The sequence below is a fragment of the Choristoneura fumiferana genome, chromosome 3 (genome assembly GCF_025370935.1).
Source record: "Choristoneura fumiferana chromosome 3, NRCan_CFum_1, whole genome shotgun sequence".
NCBI classification, from domain to species: domain Eukaryota; kingdom Metazoa; phylum Arthropoda; class Insecta; order Lepidoptera; family Tortricidae; genus Choristoneura; species Choristoneura fumiferana.
In genome coordinates this window covers 17,196,585-17,220,303 of record NC_133474.1, presented here as the reverse complement: position 1 = coordinate 17,220,303, position 23,719 = coordinate 17,196,585, and the positions used below count along the sequence as shown (strand labels likewise).

The following is a 23,719-nucleotide window of genomic DNA, read 5'->3' as shown; positions in this document are numbered from 1 at the left end:
GTGTTGGTGACGGTAACTGGACACCATCTTCGCTGTACTCTGACTGACCTTCATCATAAAGCGTTTGGCCAGCGCCTATTTTCAATTTAATAGCAATGGAGCCGACGTATGGTCCTCCATCATTCATCTTTACTTATCCTTTGTACTCGTATTCTGTTGTATTCATGACTTTGAATAACAATACACAGGCGTTTCTGGAGAACACTCGCGGCGTGCTTGCACAAGATAACTCGGCTCGGGAAAACGAGGGTCATCGAACTTTCGAAACTGAAGCACCCCGCTCTCTAAGTTAATTTCAGGTCGCGTTGCGGTTACAAACTCATGAAAATTACCAATAACTTCGCAAAATGAATTGTTTCAACTCCTTGTTAACGCTATGCGACCTTTGTTAGAAGTCTTGTTTCGGAAGAGAAAGCTTAATTATAAAATTAAACAAGAATTCAGCATCTGAGTAAAACGATTTATTGTCATAACAATTGTTATTATGCTCCTACTTTTACTTAACTCATACATTACACCGTGTTTTTCTTCGTTTCCGTTAACTTCGACAGACTTCTCAGTTTTGTTGACAGAAATTACCTAGTAATTAACTTATCAAAAACGATTTTTTTGTACATTAACCTTCACTATTATTGTAAACACTTCAGTAATGGACTTGAAAAAAAACGTCATAAATTAAGAACCTTTAAATTATTTTACCACGCATAATTAATTATCTTATAGTTGTCTATCTGATCTATTAATTAAACGGTAACAGTAAGGCGCTTTTGTCTTGGAGAAATTAACTTCACTCGAATAACACTGTATTTAGACCGCCGACCGTTGTTAAGTACATCAAGTATAATAATATTATGTACAATTACTTAAGCCTACATCATTATATCAAACAAGCTACGTCCTATTTAGTTAATAATGTCATTTAATGTTATCTAAAAATATCTAAAAGAAGCAGTTCTACAAAAAAAAAACAAATTCATATCATATCACAGGTTTTTGACGATTTGTTTAATTCATGATATCTTTTTAACTAATTAACTTATAGTTATGCTTGGAAAACAATTCTTATAAATAATAATTAAACACTGTTTATTAAAAAAATGTGGTCACCTGTATTTACATTGCAAAACAGCAGAGGCAACATTTTTACCGATATGAAATTAAATTCATATCATTATACCTGATAAAGAACTTATTACTTAAAGGTGCAATATACCTAATAGTGACATCGTTTCTCATGCGGTTGTTTGAAAAAGCGATAACAACTAGCGGTATCTTAAGGCGGATTTTCTTCTTATTACCACTGAGCACTAAAGATCCCTTATATCTAATCCCACATTTATTAAAGTACCTAAAGTATAATTTATCTTGTTTCAGGAAGCCCCAGGCGGCAAGCTCGTGAGCACAACCCGGCTCCTCGTTCGCAGCCGTAAAGTTGTGCCAGGAATCGTTGTGTCCTGTTTTCACGACAACTTTATCCTCTCATCTTTTAACTGTCTAACAACTTTGGGACATAACTCTTCTTCACGAAACTTGTAGCCGCAAGTGATCATTTCCTTCGCCACCTTGTGATTTTTTTTCAGTGATTCTAGCCAGATTGTGTACGAGAAGTCGGGCCAAATGCCCCCATACCTCTCTGGTAAGTGATCGGGGAGGATGTGTTTGTGTAGCGAGGTGACATCGTAGCCGTGGAAATGGATTTTCGATCGCATATCGGCGGTGAGGAACGGTTTGAAAATGTTGTAGATCTTATCGAATACCCACGAGTGGTTGATGATGTGGATGGCGTAGGTGTTGACGGGGAAGCAGGACTGGAAAAGAAAACAAAAAGGTCATTTATATTCGAAATTATTAAAGTTTTTTTTTAAATCCTGGGCCCACGGAGGCGGACGTTTACGTGATAAAACATTTTTTTTAATTACGCACCTACACAATTGCAAGTATAAATTGACCCCATTCCAGTTTGAACAAACGTTGAAAATGACATAAAAATATTTTTTTGTTAATAATTTTAATTATCAACTTTTTTATTCAAAATGTTTATTCTTTAGAAATAATCATACGTTACGCTTTTGTTTACTTACTCCAGCCCCCTCAAAACTGAAATAAAAAAGTTTTTATCGGTAAGGTTTCTTGAAACTGAAAACGTTCACGTGCCCGCCGCTACTTTTATACATAATGTAGGTATATAGCTATAGCAACGCCTATTTCCATAGCACTACAAATTATCGGACCTGGCTGCAGCGCCACGAAATCGTAATAATATACATTAGATACCCATTAGCAGAGAAAACTTTAAACTTTGTTACAGTCTCTGGACAGTTTAACTTTATATTACTTTGACTCCTGTTTATTGTTACTATGATGGAGCCAGAGTCAATAAACGTCCACTGTGGGGTTCGGGTCCACATCCATCGAACTCCTGGAACCTTTACTAGGTGAAGACCTGACTTACGAGTCCACCTTATGCAGCGCCTACCCGCGAGGAATCCGAAAGATTTCGACCACGATTTGAGGCCATAAGGCGGAATAAAATAATAATTATTTCAATGGGGTAACAAACTTACCCCTAGCATTTTAACAATTTTGGATGCGATGGCAGGCGTGGTTTGCCAAGCGTGGTGCAGCCCGATATCCTCCAAATCGAAAAGCGCGTGCGCACCAAGAATCTGATTCGTCGGCTCCATCATGCCCAGCTCCATGGCCATCAGGGTCGCCTTGAACAGGTCTTCGGTGGGGATCGCGTTGGGGTCCCAGCATCCTGGAAGGTTTTGGTTATTACAGCTTTTTTATTAATAATAGAGAATTTATTGAATCAAGACGTTACTTTGCACAATAAATTAATAATAATGGATAATAGAGTTCTTATAAAAAACCGTCCAATATAAATCTAGACACAGCCAATTACCTACAGGCAGTTAGAGCCGAGACAAAGAAATACGCCCATATTAGAAATTATATATAACGCACTTTATCTGCATATAACTTAGCCGTAGGACGTCCACTGCTGGACATAGGCTTCCCCCACAGACCTCTAGTTTCTTCGGTTGGAAGCAGCCTGCATCCACCGTGAACCCGTGGCTTTAACCAGGTCATCCTTCCATCTCGTTGGTGGATGTCCTTCGCTACGCCTGCCGATCCGCGTTCTCCATTCGAGGACTTTTCGGCCCCAACGGCCATCTGTTCTCCGTGCTATATGCCCTGTCCATGCCACAACGAGCTAATTCGCTTAGCTATGTCGGGAACCCTCGTTTCTCTACGTATCTCATTTCTGATTCGATTCTGTAGTGCTTAAATAGGATTATTTGATGAGTGATGTCACCTATTCTATAAATCAACAGCCGGCGGTCATCTTGCGCGAGGTATGGCGGAACGGTTAGTACGTTGCTATCTCCTATGACGCGCAGGTCCAGTGGGTATATGTCTTCAAACAATTCTGTGTTGTCCTCTTTAAATTGATAGTAGTTGACCATCTGTGAACAAAGATCATGCCTGTATTTAAAACTTGCATTGTCACCCAAACTACATTTGCATACCAAATTTCAAGTCGATGCCATTAACCGTTGAAGAGTTCCACCCTGCGGAGATGGTCCTGGCTGTCACTACCAGATTATTGTATTGTCACGCAATTTACATAAGTATCACAAATTTCAAGTCAATCCGACTACTGGAAGTTGGTCGAATTTAACTTGCAAGATTTGATTACAGACAGACACAACGGGACAGGTGAAACTAAATTAAAGCTTGTAAAAACACAGGTATATAGAGATTTTCCAAGGTAAGCAATAGGCGACCTTATCGCTTCAGAGCAATCTCGTCTAGGCAACCTTTACAATAGACAGAAGTAAGGCATACATATTTTAGCAGGTGGTCCAATTTGCAGAGTAGATTAGATTCGAGCAATACCTATCAACAATACATAAAACTAACCATTTATATACAATAAGTACACATAGACAAGAAATTTAAATAGATAGATAGGTAGCGATACATAACAACAACAACATTTAAATAAACTAACTATAGCATTCTTACGCAAGATGACAGATAGTGCTCCCTAAATTACAACTTTTTATTCAACTCCACGTATTACGTGTAGTATCTCTATGTTCGTGTGGGTCAAATCTAAGAAGTCAAGTTTGAGCCAGTTCCAATCGTCGTATCGACTTAAAATTTGGTAAGAATACGTACCTCACTACGAATCACAATTCAAATAACCAAAAGAAGAAAAGAAAGAAAGCATTAAAATAACCCTTTTTTGGACAGTGGGGTCAAAATATTTATACAAAACATTTATACTGTTTACGACGGCTCGATGATTAGAACTAGAATTAAACATAGAGCCGGAGTGCCTTTTGGCGAACATGATTGAAACACGCTATTGATTAATTACTTTCCTTTTTTGTGAGTCTATGCTACATACCTATTATGTCATAGTCTCATCATGTCTTTGGCCAAGTGGTTAGAGAACCTGACTACGAAGCTTGGGATCCCGGGTTCGATTCCCGGCCGGGGCAGATATTTGTTTGAATAAAACGAATATTTGTTCTCGGGTCTTGGATGTTTAATATGTATCTAAGTATGTATTTATCTATATAAGAATGTTTATCCGTTGCCTAGTATCCATAGTGCGAGTACAAGCTTTGCTTAGTTTGGGACTAGCTCAATTGGTCGTGTCAAATGTCCCATGATATTTATTTATTCTTATTTATGTATGTATGTATGTAAATACTTTATATAAAACGCAAAAATAACACAAAAAGAAAACAACAAAACAAAAGAGTACAAAGGCGAACTTATCCCTAAAAGGGATGGATGCATATGGCTGTCGATCGCCAGGCGTGGAGAAATGGAGAGGAGGCCTATGTCCGAAGACGGACGAATTAAGGGCTGCTATGGATGGATGGATATAAATAAAAACACTTAAAAAACAACAATTAGTATGGCATATATATATACACACATACATAACTAATATAGATATACATATGTACATATGTACACATATACATAAATAATATAGGTACTTACACGATACACACATATACAATTATGAATAAACAATACATATAAATAAAAATAATACGATTACCCACTTCCACAGTATCTTCAATCTATCCCTGAGCGAGGCCACAGACGGGGACTTCCTAATGAGCAAAGGCAACTCGTTCCACAGCTTCACGGAATGGATGCTGAAAGATTTAGCATACGAACGCGCATTGTTCGGCGGGAAGGCAAGTGTGAGCCTGGAGCTGGACCGCAAGCGGCCAAGTAGCTAAACCTTTCAGATAGGTACGAGGGAGAGGAAGGATTAAACAATACATTAAAAAGGAGACACAGGATGTGAATGTCTCTCCGCCGTCTAATCGGCAGCCAGCGAAGCTGCTCGCGAAAGTGGGAGACATGGTCGTATTTTCGCAGGCCAAACACATACCGAACGCACACATTTTGCAGCCGTTCAAGTTTGTCAAGCAATTCCTCCCTCAAGTCAAGAAACGCAATATCCCCATAATCTAGAAGGGACAAAAGTAGGAACGGGCAAGGGTAATTTTTGTACGTATTGGAAAAAAGTTTTGCAGGCGTCTCAGGGAGTGAAGGCACGCAAACAGTCTACGGCTAATTTCATTTACATGAGCCGTCCAAGAGAGTGTCTGTTCCATGATAAAACCTAAATTTTTGACATTAGCAGAAAAAGGGATCGAAGTCCCATCAAATAAAATATCATGTAATTCCGATAATCTGCCAACAAAATGAGGACTGCCTATAATTATCTACTGTTACGACGCATACATAATTTAATAAATTGTAAACAAGTATTATATAACCGCCGCATACAAACACCAGTTGGCTATTTTTAGCACTGGCCCAAAAGCAACAGATTAAATCGAGCACAACAAGAAATCGGAATAACATTGCCCACAAAACGAGACCATATGCCATGGAGGAATCAACTAATAGAGTGGTAATCTGGCATACATTTATGATGATCACTTAAAACATGCATACTAGCACTAATTTTTGAGATAATTTTCATTTAATTTTATTCTCGAGATGAAACATAGCTATATGTAATATTTATTTACTTTTCCTTCCATAACAAATTAAACTAAAATCTTTTTTCAACTATTAGGGATAAAGTTCGCCTTTATACTTTATTCAGTTAATCAGTACATTTACTTTTAATTTTTATGTGCAATAATAAGTTTACATATTTATACTAAAGACATAAATTTACTGTAGATATATTACTTGCCCAACTAGTATTTAGCTCGACCCAGAGCTAGCAGAGCAGAATGCAGCATACGCCTTAGTGTCTCGGTGATTTAATTTTTAAAATAATTTTATGATATTTCCTTTCTATAGGTTAATTTCTCTATGTCATTGTACTCACTTCGTACAGAAACTGCGCATGATAACAAGAACGGAAACTTTTGAGAGTACCAACGACCACGTAATCACTTGATATCACATCCAAACGTATTATTCACACACACACACACACACACTTTTTCTTTTAAGGGCTCTTGTTTTGTATGTTGTGTCTTACTACATTATCATTACATAACTGATATTGCTGGCCTATGCTTGCATGCATGCGCACCACATAAAAATTATAAATAGAATGTAGTCGTCTGTACATAAGTACTATAAATTGATTTGTAAAAGTAACACCATCTATAGAGGAGCGCGGTGCCTCTTGACCAGGCTTCAACACGCTTAAAAGGAGGCTCCAGCCAATAAAAAATATTATGTACAAATTGTTAATGATTGCAATAAAACATTGATCGAGTGTATATATATATATATATATATATATTTATTTATATATTAGGGATATTGGAAACGGTTCCGACGATTTCGATAAAATGTAGGGGTTTTCGGGGATACAAAATCGACCTAGCTTGGTCTTATTTCTGGGAAAACGCTGCGCTTGTCCAGGTACTATATATATTATAATTAATAAACATGTGGTTCTGAACTTTAACAATGTCCCAGTTTAAGAAATCTCTAAAGATCCTAAGAAAATTTCCGAAAACGATAATGTTAAATATTTTACGTTCTACAAAGCATTTCGGACCGTGGGATGGGAATCCTTGCAACCGCGGCTCGCTTGTTGTTCTGACTCCCGCAGTTTTATATTTCATAACAGTCGAGATTAATACTCGGCGTGCTTATGAAATATATGCAACAATATATTTCTAGATGTATAAACATTTATGTACCTATACCTTCGTTAGGTAATTTGTTTTGGTTGGCATTCACTGAGTAACTGTTATTTAAGAACAATTGAAATCACAAAATAAATATACCTTGACGTATCCCCGTATAACAATGGATTGAAACCCTAATGAGTTATTTTTCTGTGTCAGTTTAGTTTCGCCGTTTCAGACAGTTTGGTGCAGATGAAAGTTGTATTTTCATATTTTTTTTAAATATTAGTAATAATGTACATAATAGTACCTACTTATGGAAATCTCTCAGACCTTGGGGTCCGCCGTACACTGCTAATTGTATTTTTTCGTGTTGAGTTAGATAAGTAGATATAATCTTTATTCTTCAAAACAAAGACATAGCTTAGTAACTAAAAAGTAATAAAACTAACAATTCAGCATTTAGGTATTTACGATATCAAATAAAAACATAAATTAAGTAACAATTAAACAGATCAGACACATAAATGAAAAGCCATGTGATGCACTAAAGAACAGGCGCTGGCTCAACATTGTGCTGCGGTAAGCTTGTTTCAAGCATAATAAAAAAACATTTTTCATTTTTATTTAATTTTCATATTTATCAGAGCTAATTCTTAGGCCGCGAATAGTAGCTCGCAAACTTGTACCATAGAGATTAGAGCACGCATGTTTGGTTAGCTCAAGTTAAAGTCCCGACAAGTCGACGAATAAATAATCTGACATTAATAAAAATTCCTGTGACTCGTAAAGCGAACGCTTACCAGCCTGTGCGCGCGCTGAGGTATGAATTTTCGAGCGCGAAGGAATCTGATCAGGAACTCATCGTCCATTCGGTGCGGAGTACATTCACCTCGTTCTGGAGAACAAGTAAATTGCGAGCTGAAGAAATTTCCAATTAACATTTATGTTTTTTATGTGTTATAAGAAGGTTGATTCTATCTACTTACAGTAAGTAGTAGGTATTTGGTTAGGCTGTGAGACTGAGATCTTTATCACACATTCTAGTGAGTTACTTATATAATTTTCCAGGAAACATGCTTACCCATACATTTAATTAAAACCTGTTGAGCTAGTTTGTCACATTAGTTCGGGTTTCAATGGAAAAGGTTTCGGTGTTACGTAGACAGTAGACAATTAGCACACTTGCATCTCGCTCTGTATCGTAAGTCCATAAGTGTAAGCTGCTTACAGTATCCTACATATTATGAGTACCCGAGGCTGTATCTACACGCGCGAGCAATATTGCTAATTAAACTCAATTAACACTTCGAATACTTCCTGGTGTATTTTGTTTTATTACATTATGTTAAACGTGAACACCTTCCTATAGCATGTACGGAAGTTACATTTGCTAAAACTTTTCTACTTTTCTACGCACTCAGCGTCAATGATTTGCATACTCCAACACTTTGCAAACAGCCTTTAGGTTACTCCTTATTGTAGATATATCTACGCGCGTATATCATAGTGCGAGTGTACCTACTCCCAGCTATTTTTATGTGTTGTTTACCGTAGATGATGTCTCGTAGATCGGAGATGGCTTTGAGCCGAGTGTCGGGGTCTTCTCCGCAGTGATGCAGCGCGTACTCCTGTACCTTAGGAGACGGCTCCTCGAGGTTCAAGTCCGCGCTGTACATGGGGCTCGGCATTGTCTGAAATTCATATTTACCTTTTTAGTACTTAGTGAAGTGTAAACATTACATTGTACATTATAAATAATAATAAATAAATATCACGGGACAATTCACACCAATTGACCTAGTCCCAAAGTAAGCTTAGCAAAGCTTGTGTTATGGGTACTAAACAACGGATAAATATAATTATGTAGATAGATACATACTTAAATACATATTAAACACCCAAGACCCGAGAACAAACATTCGTATTTTTCATACAAATATCTGCCCCGACACGGGAATCGAACCCCAGGTTATGAATGTGTTTGGGTCGAGTGACTTAATAACGTGTTCAACGGTAGCAAGAGTAGGTACAGTCAAAGAAACTGAATCGCATACCAGGGTGACACTTACTAAATACTGTGCCACTGCTGTCATTTTGACATTCCATAAATCTGCAGAAGAAATGACAGCAAAATGTATTAATGCAAAATGCGGACCCCAATAAATTTTTGGTATTTCTTTCTTTTGCTATTGAAATCATTTTGATAGTAGATGCACCGATTAATAACAGGAGTTCAATAAATTTAAAGGTGCTGAATCTTTAATTTCGTTTAATTATGTATAAGTTGCATACTACATATACAACAATAGGAATACTTTAATTAAATTGATTAATTAAATAAATAAATACAAATGACAGCAAAATGTATTAATGCAAAACGCGACCCCAAAACGCGCGCCACCCGCAATTTCTTTAGTCTATCCGAAATCATGGTGCTAGTAGATGCGCCGAAATATCGGGAGTTCAATAAAGATAAAGGTGCAATATATATACGTATATATATTGCACTTTTATCTTATATATATATACAAGAATTGCTCATTTAAACCTAATATTACTAGCGTAAATAGACCAACAGTGGTGCGAGTGAAGAAACAGATCCTTACGGCATAAGCTACGAGTATGTGTGGGAAAGAGATAAAGTCAAAATGACAGCCTACCGACCCATTTTGAATCCGTAAGCCTTCTTTAGCCTCCAGTCAAAATTTTCGTCGTATTTGTTTTGTGTTTTTTTCTGCAATCCTATCGATTATTTGCATAACACGGTAAGATTCCAGAATGGTGTCGTGTTCTGTGTTGAGTTGTAATACAACCTACTGCAATAACCCAAATAAACATACATTTCACAGGTAAATATGATTGTACAAGTACCATTTTCATAGCTCTTATTTTCATTGAATGTATTCGCAAATTTACTTATTAATATGCTAATATGAAGCGGTAAACAGTCTATTTCATAAATATGGCTTGATTTCTATTAATTATATGTTGTATCCGTGAACTTGAGCACTTACGGCGTAGAGTTTGAATATTTTTTATATATATATATATATATATATCCAATAAATTAAAACCAAAATTTGTAGCTGCTTTTCTCCGATTTAAAGATTTGAGAAAATAAAAGTAAAATAACTTAACATTGAGAATTTAATGATTTTAGGTAAATAAAATAATTAACTATTTGTTTACAAACAAAAAATTCAGTGTTTTGTTTTTAGGGTTCCCCGTACCCAAATGGTGCCAAACGGGACCCTATTACTAAGCCTCCTCTGTCTGTCTGTCGTCTGTCGCAGAGCGATCTTTGGAACCGCAAATAGGTAAATATACTTGAAACTTTCACAGAGTAGGTAGGTATGTATTAGTGTGACCACCATAACAAAAAATATTTTAAAAAAAATTCCAGGTTTCCTGTCAATCCAGTAATCAAAGATGAGTGGATCAGAATATTGAATCGAGTAGGCTGGGAGCCTCACAAGAAATATGTGGTGTGTAGTAAGTGTGTTTTATTCATAGCTTACTATTTACACTCTCGACATACGAATATAGGTACCTAATTGTCTAGTGTTAAGTTAACGACGAGTGACATGAGTGGGAGTGACAGATATTTGCAGGCATTTTTTTTAATTTAGAAATGTTTATGAAGTTTCTAGTACCTACTTTACTGCAACAGCCCTTAAGATTTATTTTTACTGTGTACCTTACCTATTATGACGATACCGGATATACGGGGATACGGTACGTATGGTTATCGACAACTCATATTTAGCAGTGAGGGCAACTCTGAAACTCACACAGACATTTACAAATTTACAAAGACAGCAGGGCTACTACGAAACTCGAAACTCGAAGTTCGTGTCGTGCGGTCCCTCTCGCTCTCGTATTAAATAGTATAAGTGTCAGAGGGGACCGCACGACACGAACTTCGAGTTTCGTAGTAGCCCTGCAGGCCCATCTCACTTTCGGTCACGCTGTCAAGCAAGGTCTGTTCGTCTACGTAATATTTAGTTTATGTTTAAAGGTATTATAGATAGATATTATAAATGTGAAAGTTTGTGAGTGAGTGAGTATGTTTGTTACTTCTTCACGCTGAAACGGCTGGACGGATTTGGATGAAATTTGGCAAAAAGTTAGTTTAAAACCTGGATTAAAACACAGGATACTTTTTATCCCGATATTAGGATAAGGATAAAATCTCTAAATAACAACCGCTGAGCTTAGAGTCATGAAATTCGGTACCTATATGTCGATAGCTTGACGTCTGGAATAACACATAAGCTACTTTTTATCCCGATGTTCCCACGGGATAGGAATAAATCTCAAAATAATGACCGCGTGGCTTAGAGTCATGAAATTTGGTATGTAGATAGCTGAACCTCTGGAATAACGCATAGGCTACTTTTTGTCCCGATATTCCCACGGGATAGGAATGACATCTCAAATGGGGTAGGCAGAGCCGACGAAACGATACGGCTTCGGAGCCACTATTTACTTATGATCCCTAATGAAACTCTCTTACAACAGCTGTTGCTCTACTTTAAGTAACTTGTTTACAATACGATGGCAGAAATGGAGGAAATCATTGTTACTCAACTTAATATTTATAACATCACTATGCAACTTAAGTCACAGTCTAAATTTCGTCATAATAATGTTACATAAATTCGACCGGTACCAATCGTGTGCACCAAACCTTCTGTTACCAAACTTGAACAGGTTTGATGAACCCGTGTCTACGCAACGTGACCCTAATTATATGTTTTTTTTTAATTTAATTTATATATTAATATAATATTAGCGTTTATATTGACTGTAGATGCATTGTCATTCCAATCTATCTATGTGTACTAAGTTTCAAGTCAATCTAACCACTAGCAGATCAAAATTAACTTACAATATTTGAAGCAAACAAATAAATACACGAGGTGAAGTAAGTAAAAACATTATAAAAAAATTACAAACAATGAGCTTTTTATCCCGACTTAGTGCTCGAATGCAATGGGTGTTACCGAACTTTTTAGAGCCTCATCGCTGATTCTCTTACACAATATAAGAGAAGACTACTATAAAATTGCATTGTAGTATTACAGCACTGCGCTTCCTAATTAAAATGCATAAGATTTCGTTTGCATAATTCCTAACAGTTTAGTTACGTGCGGTTTGACGAGCTTAGCATTGTCGCCCCCAGATGCTTACTGCAAACGTTATGCTGATGTTTACCATATTTGTTTTACGTAAACAACTTTAAATGAAATGGCCAAGAAGCATTTTATTCGTAAACCCCTGCCATTATGTAGCCGTCTACAATGTTCGTTGCGTGGTTGTAATGGTACGTAATGGAAGAAAAAGATCGCTTATACAAGAGAAACAAACAGACAATAAGTACCGATATCGATCAACTACGACACAGATGAGAGATGATACAAAGTGTGCAATACGCACACGCATAACGTATTCCGTAAACATTGTATTTTTTTACTATGTTTACGGAATACGTTACTGCGTATTGCACACTTAATAACACTTCGTTCCTATTTATCGCTATAGTGGAAAGATTAACCAACAGTTAAAATTTTCTTCGAGTTAAGATTGCTTATAAAACACTACGCAATAGCGAACAGACAAGGAAATTTCTTAATGCGAGGAGAAGTGACTTAATGAAATGAAATGAAATAATTTATATTGCTTAAACAGATATTTAATGTATGTTGTTTCCATAAAACAGGCTTCAAAATATAATGTTCAAGCCTAAGCTGAAAAACAAAATCTTTAGTTTCAATTATAAAAACGTCAAATATCCACGATAAAGGCCATACACGACTTGAAATTAATAATCTTGAATTTCAGGATTCATTTTATTTGTTACTGAATGAATTCCCAGACGATGTGTGAAATATTCTATATAATATAATTTAATTTACCGACGCGTTTTGAATCAAATTACAATTAAATTTTACATAATAAAGTATTAGTAGCTGATTAAATGGCTGCAATCGTTATATGGCCCTAAAAGTCGAACACAAAACACAATAAAAAAAGTTTGGCGGAAAATTGACAATTTCATGGTCTTTTTTTATTGACGGACTTGGGCTTTACATTTGCAAGTAAGTTCCATTGTCATTTCAAAAGTTTCATTTAGAAACGTGATTTTTTATTTTTGCAGTCCGTTATATCTACATCTTTTATAGCAACTTGACTTTATTGGGATTATTTTAACGTTTTAAAAAATCATGTTAGAATTAAATAAACACTTAAGTATATAGATGTGGTTAAATTTGTCTGCAAGCCTTTCTTCCCGGCCTCTGCAGTAATGTACTATTGCTTAAGACATGTTAAATTGGTACCTATTATAAATACTAATTTTCCCAATATACATTGAAAAGTGTAACCAGATACATTAGCACTTCTTTAAGCTGAAATGAATTAAATTAAATAAGTTATAATTTTTTGAACAAGACTCATCATCAATCCCAGCCACAACGTTCCACTGCTGGCCAGGACCTCCTCTTTGAATGATTAGGGCTTGGCCAATTCCCACGCGGGCCCAGTGCAGATTGGGAACTTAACAAGATTATACTACAATAAAATGCTCCGGGGTAGCGCTGCTATGCTCTAATGTATCTTATTTAATATTTATATTGCCATTGTAAAACAGCTTCTGCGGTATAAGTTTCAGTTCTAGAGTTTTTTTTTGCATGTCTGAACTTTTGTATTAGAAGTGATTATGTGATTTAACGAAGTAGGTACATTTTTAAGAAATATATAAACTGAGACTGTCAATAGATTCAACCGTCTGAAAATATATATCTACAAGATGTCAATCCTTCAATCATGTCAATATCTACTACCTAGTACTTACCTAAGTCTAAATCTATCAAACTGTTAGTTAGTTAGTGCATTAAGTTGCAATCAGCTTGTTAAATCTTGGGGTAGGTACAGAAGGAAGAGAAAGTGCAGTGAAATGTACGTATACCGGTCGGGAACAGGCTCCAAGCACGGAGGCTGGTCACGATATGTCTATTTCTATGTTAAACGGTTTCCTAGCTTAAGTAGTATACACTTATTATCGGCTTGGGTTTTTTTAATAAAGCAACCTTTCTGTGTTGGCCTGTAGGGTAATTTTCAATGATGAAGAATTTGAGTAAACTTGTTGTCATGTTAGTTCTATAATTTTTCCTCTGGCCATGTCAGATTTTAATGCTGGGAAACACTTCGACTCTTTATAATTTCTGAAAAATATATAACAAGTTAATTATATAAATGTTTTAGGGTTCCGTACCTCGAAGGGAAACATAACCCTTATGGGATCTCTTTGTTGTCCGTCTGTCTGTCTTTCCATCTATTTAAGACCCTTTTACTCAACAAGTACCTGTAAAGCTATCTAGCTGAAATTAATATTAAATAGTCAGGTGTTAACCCCTTGGAGCAATGGAAAAATCTAAGTTCTATGTCAACGTAAGCAAAAGATAAAGTCATTAGAAAGGTTGTTTCCATATACCACATACCGCAAATTGCTGTAACTGAAAACCTATAGGATAGTTGCGGTTGTCCTAGAAACTTGAACTTTGGTATGAAGGTATTTATATCTATTATAGCACAACAATTAAGAAAACTGAATATCTTAATTTTATACATATTTGTCTGTAACCATCTAAAATGCCCCGCACTGCGTACATTTCTTAGGGATATTTCTTTGCTTAGGGATAGGGATCCATATTTCTTGTATGGAGAGTCACCTTAATTTGCTGCTTATTTATCGCCCTAAACACAATGTACTAAATAAAAAAGTAGAGCCTCCTTGAAGGCTCCTTGAAGGCCCGATGCTAAAAAACATATTCATAAACGTCTGTTAGCGCTAATCAGTCGATCAAGCTCTGCAAAGTTAGAGGACCGTGACCCTCCATCTCTCTGCTAAGTCACAAAAGGCCGCCACAAGTTGAACAGCTGACTTTGACTAAAGCAAAATTACTATATACGAAGATATTTATAGTGAAGCAGGGCTACGCAGATTAAGAAAAAAAAACAGATGAATTTATTTTCAGAATTTGTATTTTAAAAATCCTCTAAATTAGCAACAATTAAATTAACATAAATATGAAAAAAATAAGATGATTAACATAAATTATGGCTTTGCACAACATAAACATGCGGATCGGAAATGGCGGGAAAACAAACATCTCGCTTTTTAGATTCATTCCTGTAATAGTCACTGCTGCAATTTTTTTAAGATCGATTAGCGCCATTTGTCTTTGATTTTCAAGGTGGCCAACATTCGCGTACTAATCCGTCTTCAGGCAGCTCAACAACTAGCAGACTGCTAGCAAGCGTTTATGAATCATACTTCTTGACAACCGTCTAACGGTAATCATCTGCTAAGTAATAACCTCTAAGTCAATTAAGATTTTTGGAATGACTGTTAGACAATATCTATATATATATAAGATTAGGCTAACAAACAAATTCAACGATCAATCATTGTTTCGTTTTTGTTCCTACACTTTGCCAACTTACGAGATGTATCAAACAAAAACCCAGCACAAGTCATGACCTTCGGATAAATAACATAATGCCGTTTGTTCACAATACTGTTTTAGGCGTCCGTCGTCTTATTCGCGTTGTAGGATAAGACTGCGTTTCCACTAGAGATGTGCGAGGAAGGGGGTGGACTTCGCAAGGTCTAATTTTTTCCTAAAATCTTTTGGTCGAAAATGTTTGGTATAATATTATTATTATTATATATTTTATTATATTATTTAAGAAACACATACAGACGTACATTAATGATTAATGAGTATACAGGTAAACCAAAAACAATACATAGGTACTAAAAGTTATTTAAAACTAATGTGAGTAAGTACTTAAATTAAAAATCAACAAAACTAGGTTTGGTGAAAGATAAATGTTGATAAAAACACTATACAAAATGTTGCCTGACTAATTTTTTGAGAGTAACAAGCGAACTTGCAAATGGGTCAATATCATACAATTGTTCATTAATTAACCGAGGAACTCTTCTGAAAAAAGTGTAATTAGTGTAATTAGTACGAGCAAAACTGACATGGAACAATCTTCGAGGACGCAAGGACGGACATGGAATACTAAAACTTATACTTTGTAAGAGATCTGGGCACCTAATTTCATTTTTTAAGATTTCGAAAAAGAACATCGAATCTAGATAAAGACGCCTATTTTTGAGTGAAAGGAAATTAAAATATTTTGAAGATTGTAATGAATTATCAAAATGTTTACCAGTCTTGTAGCAGAGTGACTTTAGGAAAATACTTTGAATACGCTCTAACCGATCAATATGAATTTGGTACTGAGGAGTCCAAACCACAGAAGCAAATTCTAAAATACTTCTGACAAATGAGTCAAATAAAATCTTAAGAGTCTGTGGACGCTTGAACGGTTTACCTATTCTAAGTATCATTCCCAGATATAATAATATAATAATATTGTATGACATAGGTACTTATTTTATTGCATAAGGATTTTTTTCCAAATTCATGTGCGAAATCACTAGACCCGCGTGGGAACTACGGCCCAAGCCCTCTCATCGTGAGAGGAGGCCTGTCCCAGCAGTGGGACATATATAGGCTGGGACGATGATGATTCAACAGTAAACTGATAGCGGTTGAAACGCTCGTTGAAACGGTTGTAGTATAAACTATGTTTAAAGGGTGAAGAAGCTTTACCACAAAATTTTAATTCTGCGCGGACCAAATCTTGGGTTAAAACTATGTTTATCTTCCAATATTTTTGTCCTCAACGTAAATTCACGCCAATTAATTAAGTAGTATGCTTCTTTTACCGGGTTGTAGACTGAGCAACCTCTAAAGTTTTATCCTATACCCTTTCACCATATCACAATGTGTAGTTTGGTTCTGCTTGGCTGCATTGAAGTCGATTCGGGAAGCTATATTTTGGCGTCGTAAAATTACCGAGCCTCAAAATGAATAAGGCTATTTCTGTTTACAACTGGTAGGGGAATGCTTAAAATAAGTATTACCCTTTGTCCACTTCTCCGACATGCCCGCCGTCTCTGGGCGATTAGGTTCTTTTACGAGGTAGGATCGCCCGGCCAGCCGGGAGAAGAATGCGAAACCGGTTGGGTTTGGCTACACGCAGAGAAACAAAAATTTAAACCCGATACCAGCGAAAGCCTGTCGCTTTGTGTTTATTTTCACAAACGTAGCCTACCAAATGAGTTCGGTTTGCATCGTACCCATGCGTAATAATGCATGAACGAGCGAATTTTTAAGAGTCAAAAAGGCAGGTCTCTTTATTTTTAAACGACACTAATGAGGGTGATACCGTTATGTCAAGCTAATGGAAACGATTATGGAGAGAAGCTTCTGTGATCCAGGGTAATATATACCCTTGAAAGTATACTTATGCTTTCAAGTGGTGTGCACAGAAAATAGCGTTCAAGTCGTCAAAAAAGCAACAAGTAAATATTTGCAAGTGTTAGCGTCTTGTTTCAATTGGAAACAAATCGAATAAGCATACTTATTTAACTGGATTCACTTATTGGAATATGAGACTGCGCAATTAGTTACATAATGCGTCTTATTTGATTCATATGTATGCTTCTGGTAGCTTTACATATAACATATTTCAAGCTTTTAGATCGTGGTTTTGTGTAAGTGGTTTTCATTAATTTTTGGATAATAGCGAGTGACATTGTATGAAGTACTACACCTTAGTTAGCTTTCAAAGTCAAAGTCAAAGTCAAAATATCTTTATTCAATTTAGGCTAGCTTTTTTCGCGCTGTCATCGTTCATCCACCATATCTCATATTTCTTTTCTATAATTTTACCGTACAAGCAAAAACTACTAGACACTGGCAAAATTGTCCTCCAACACGAGCCGTTTTTAAAGAAACAAACAACAACTAGGCTAACAAGCACTTATGAATGTCAAAAAAATCTACCACCGGTTCGGAAAAACCTCTGTTGAGAAGAATCCGGCAAGAAACTCAACGAGGTATATATTTTTTTAAACAGATTTACGATATTATTAAATTATATCTATAAATCACAAGTATTTAACACAACTTTATTTTTAACACAGTAGGTTCGCTAATGGAAGGGATCGCTAATGCGGATCGGAATTATTTCCGAATATCCCTGTCCATGATATAATCATTAACTTTATAATACGCCTTTGATATTAATGTCTTCTTGACAATAGATCTTTCGGATTGAACATGAAGCGAAGTTACCATTATTTTCAATAAAACTGGGTTTTAACCAGAACGTGAAAACATAACATATAAGTACTTAAATACTTACCAACCCACAAATTGCTGTCAAATTTTATTGTTCATATTTGAGCACATGATGACGGTGCACATTTAGCTCGCTAGGTACTTAAAAGGCGATCAAATTATTTTCCGTCTCTACTGAAAATATTGAATAATTTGGGCTAACCATAATAAGGTAAAGGTACTACTAACTAGTTAACATTCTAATAAGTACCTTACCTATACCTACAGCGTGTTAATGACGCGATCTACTTAGGTATGACTAGATGCATTGGCAGTTGAATGTGCACGGGCGTCGCCAAGGCCGACGTGAGCGCGTGTTGGAGTCAATTTTAGCAGTTGTTACGATCGATTTAGCATTTTGAAACGCCTATAATCGTGTATCGAGGGGTTATTGTTCTTTCGTAAAAATATTAAATTGATGAACTCGAAACGCCTACGACTGGCCGGACCGGTCAACGCTTACCGGCGCTCTCGCAGCTGACCTTGTAGCCAAATGCCGGAACCGAACGTACCTTTTTGCGCGGCTATATTTACTATTTATGCACCTTATTAATTTGATACGAGTACTTACAACAACGATCACAACAACGTTTTTGAACAAACTAGGTGCGCAAACAATTGTTCACTCACTGTTGGTTAGCATTATCTTTATAATCTTTTTAGAGTTCCGTAGTCCTATAAGGAATCTTCAGTTCACCATGTCCGTCCGTCCATTCGTCCGCCGCTTAGTTTATCAGAGACTCAGATTTAGTGCTAAAAAGCTGTGATTTTGCATAGGTAAGTATATTTATGTTAACCACGCTGACAAAGCTGTTAAATGAAACTTTGAACAAAATAGTAGATTGTTCAACAGGGACTAAAACAAGCCATAATGACACGAAATGGCTATAGTTCGAGTGTCATTACGGTTGTTTAGTCTCGTGTTAAACACTCTACTTTTCACTTTGAATGCGAGGAAAAAAAACGACGTTCTGTTCAAAATAACAATATTACTTTTTAAAAACGTTCAATACGACTAATGGACGTTTGTTCAAAATTCAAATAGCAAAAAAATTTGTTCCTTGGCTTTTTTCTTTAGTTTTTTTTCGTAAAGTGTCGCTTTAAATGTTGGCGTATTTAGCCAACAGATTCAAAATTAAAAACTATTTTAAAACTAATTGGACTATACATAATAAAATGAATTCAAACTTAATATAATTAAATATCGTGAGGAAACCTGCACAAACCTGCGAAGCAATTCAATGGTGTGTGTGAAGTTCCCAATCCGCACTGGGCCCGCGTGGGAACTTTGGCCCAAGCCCTCTTGTTCTGAGAGGAGGCCTGTGCCCAGCAGTGGGACGTATATAGGCTGGGATGATGATGATGATGATGATAATTAAATAGATTTATATTCGTAATCATTCATTGTATTTCACGAAATTAAATAGTGTTTTCAGGTATTTTTACACAGCTGTCATTGTGAGGTTATTTCCACGCCCTAAAAATGGCTATACTTACATAATCACTGAAAATGGCAATTATGCTCCATACACAAACATCGTGTTTGGCTGTTTAGGAGTTTCCAAAGTAAATAAAAAAACTACTTTAATCCCTAGAGGTTAATGAGGAGCTTTAGTCCCGATTAGCAGAGACTACAGTAACATTTTAAGAGTCCACCACGCCAAACTGCGCGAGCGGTTTTGTACCTCACCCCCGCGACCCCTCTGAGATAGATCGCGTGCAACCGCGATTTGTTCGTAGCGTTATCTGACAGCGACGCGTTTTCGCGCGCAGCGCGGCGAAATACGGTACCGCTAAGTTTATCAGAAATGTCAAAACGATCGTTTGTTATGGAGTTTGTATTGAATACGTCATAGACTGACTGCTATGACAAGGCTATGACGTTACAATTTCCCACGTTCAAACTGATTCAATTTTATGTACTTAGGTACTTAGTAATTCGTTTTTATTAACTTGAAAATCGCCAAAATTACGAAAAAATGTGAAAATTCGGTTATTATGAGTATTTTCAAAGCTGCATTCCAATACAATACAATGACTCTTTATTTTACTCCGGTCTGAGTGGAGAGCCTTGGGAGAGGCCTATTATGTCCAGCAGTGGACGTCTTTCGGTGACACAATACTAAAGTTCACCTTACTTTTATTTTCTTAGGTACACTAATTTAACTATGGCCTATGAAATACACCTACATTTCTAAAAGTGTATTAGTAATTTCTTGCTAGAGAAATACCTATATCAAAATATTAAAAATTAAGCAAGATATATTTCTCAAAATGTAGACAAACTGAAGATAACTTATAATACCTATACTCATTTAGGTAGGTATACACTAAAATATGGATCCATTGCAGATAGGTATCGATTTTTTATTTGAAAACCAAAAACCTCATTTGCTTCGTACAGTCGATAAAACATTCAAAGGACATAACATTGCCTGGCGGGCAATTTTTCAATCACAAGTGGACATTATATTGAGTAAAATTACCCACGTTTATAATTTTATAAAGCACTTACGTTTACAAACTTAAATTTTAATAAACACAAAATAAACATTGTACTTTGCTCTGATAACTGTTTTTATTTTTATATGTACAATAGAGAGTTATATAAGCCCTTTATTGAACAAAAAATACTCATTCGTGACAATCGATTTTATAAGAAAATGGCCCTAAGGCAAAGTTGACGGTTTTTTGCCCAAAATTCAGAACCAACATAAAAAATACAACCGAATTGATAACCTCCTCCTTTTTCTGAAGTCAGTTAAGCTCAGGCTTCTAATAGACTCTCGTTAATAATCCCCTTTTACAGCCCTTAATGCACAATGTACTTTTGTGTCAATATTAGTTCCAATTCCAAATATTACCCGCTATGATCCTGTTACAACAAGGCCATAGTCGGTAGGAAAATACAAACTGAAATATAGATGCACAGAAAAACCAGAAAAAGAGACCAGCATCCTCAGCATGACAGAGGTGTCAACTTCTAGATTTATCTCGCCTGCTTGCCTAAATATCAAAATTTTCCAGGCGTTACTCCAAACAGGGGACAGGGGGTCCTGTCAAAAATCAGCAATTTGTATTCAATCAGTGTTCTATCAATGTCGTATGTATACAAACACCTCTATATTATGTTTGAGTTTTCTAATAATTTTATCATATTTATGAGTTAAACGCTAATAACCAATAACAAATTATAACAACAACAGTTTGTATATGACACTAAAAACACCGATTGAATACAGAACTAGGCCACGTATGTCCCTTATTTTAATAGGAAGTACCACCTACAAAACTTTGATATTTCGGCAAGTAGTAGGTCAATGTATGGTTAATTCTTAGAAAAAAAGTTAGAGGTGTCACTACTTCAAAACCAAATAAAAGAAATGTGTCTTTTTATTTGGTCTTTTTTTAAATTTATATGATTTTTGAGTGGCGATGTAAATCTATATAAAGAACAACTTTAAAATTTGAAACAAATCGCTTGATTACATACTGATAATAAATACATTAAAAAAACAAAAGTCAAGAACTGACACAAGTAGGATATTCATACTCAACATAAATATTCTTGGAGATACGAGTACTCGCAGAAAAAACTGTGCCCATTTGATAAAAGGGACGGCTTACTAGAAAAACCAAACTATGAACTGTTACCTAACGACTAAATGCAATCACTTTGTCTGAATTAATAAATTATTTACTATTTTAATTGTACTTTAGATTTATAAAACTGGAGTTCCAAGAGTGGAGAAATTACGTATAAAGAAAGAAAGAAGGATATTTTATTAACACTAATACAAAAAGCACAAAGTGCAGTATTTGAACCTGTAAGTGAGAACTTTTTCTACTATTATAACGCATGTGGGCAATGTTGTCTAAATAACTTTGCCCGTTATAAAATTCAATCAATAAGTTACTTTGCCCAACGATTAATAAAGTAAATATTTGTTTTATATAAGTCATGTTATTTAGTGGGTGTCTCAAAATAATGTAGGTACTTACTGTACTAAAATAGTGCTTGTGTAGTGTAGATGTATCATCATCTGGTTCAGAGACCTCAGTGCGTTTTTTTACTGTAGAACATGTTAATCCAGGGTATTTATTACCTGTATGGCAAATTTCATGCAAATCCGTTCAGTAGTTTCTACGTGAAAGAGTAACAAACATCCATCCATCGCCATACTTAAAAAAAATGTTTAGATTTTTTTTGTAGAGAATTTTATGTAGATTACTTATGTTTTAGAACATTTTTTGCTGTGGTTTACGAGTTATTTACGAAAAACTAAATGGGACTTTTACACAAACTCCTCCCCACCCGTTAGCTCTACCCCCACCCATCAGTACCTACTTTTAGTATGTGGTCTTAAACACCATCCCCTACAACTATGCCAAAATTGACTTATACGCGAGATTCCCCGAGAGGCAGTTTTTGGTCTTCGTTGGGTAGGCTATATACTCGTACCAGACACGTATTAAGTTTGAACACATGTCCTATATTCCTACTATGGTAGTTATCAGTTTATAAGTAATAGACAAAATATGGAGCCAATAAAACTATTTAGACTACTAACCAATTTTTCTGTACTTACCTAATTCTTGTAATAAACAACACACTTACTTTACAACTTCTGACATCTTCTGACATGTTGTCTGTCATTTGTACGAGTATGAGGGCTTCTTGTTTTTTTTGTGCGTTATTTAATTTATTTCTCGGTGTTGACTATCCTAAAACACCTTAAATACCAAAATACAGTGATAACGTAATTTAATAATAATTTCCTTACTCATAGATTGAGTGTTATGAAAGAAGTGTAAATGTAAAAGTTTTTTTTCGTAAATGAATTTTGTGGAGAAAAGCGACGCAGGTCAATCAGGCAGAGCACCTAAGCGCTCACTGTTTCTCTGCGTTGAAGTGACAGAGAAGCAATATGTCGTCGGCGTGGCGTAAGTCTTTGCTCATCAAAATTTGGAAATAAAATAAATGCAAAGAAATTACGATTTAGATTTAAGAAATAACACGACAGATATTATTATTACGTTTTGTTTGTAAATCAGACTTAGTAATTTGATTATAGTGTCTTTATAAATAACGGAGTATTTTTGGTTTCTAAATCAAAGTAAGAGCTCACTTTGGCAATAAAATCTATCGAGCCAAATTAGTTTAATCGTGTTTTGAAAGCAACGACTAACTCAGGAATACGATCAAGATTATCGTAATATTTTTTTTATTGCCACGAAGTACACCAATTTTATACCACGTCTGTTTAAAAATAGCAGTGACTGGCGTAGGTCGCCTCTTAA

At 35.8% G+C, this 23,719-nt stretch overlaps 1 protein-coding gene across 3 annotated transcripts in view; it reads right to left on the bottom strand.

The window, feature by feature from the left end:
• Positions 1–439: 439 nt before the first annotated feature.
• Positions 440–23,719, bottom strand: part of LOC141426800 (alpha-tocopherol transfer protein-like) — a 321,849-nt gene continuing 298,569 nt past the window's right edge. For 2 of the 3 annotated variants that reach the window (XM_074085982.1, XM_074085983.1), the window contains exons 2-6: positions 8,701–8,842; positions 7,952–8,046; positions 3,320–3,470; positions 2,565–2,758; positions 440–1,808 (exon numbers count right to left, since the gene is read on the bottom strand). In XM_074085982.1, coding sequence (XP_073942083.1) covers positions 1,461–1,808; positions 2,565–2,758; positions 3,320–3,470; positions 7,952–8,046; positions 8,701–8,839 — 927 coding nt within the window. In that variant the 5' untranslated portion in view covers positions 8,840–8,842 and the 3' untranslated portion in view covers positions 440–1,460. Of the gene's footprint in view, positions 1,809–2,564; positions 2,759–3,319; positions 3,471–7,951; positions 8,047–8,700; positions 8,843–18,989; positions 19,023–23,719 lie in introns of those variants that run through there. The other variant, XM_074085981.1, reaches the window with a different exon arrangement.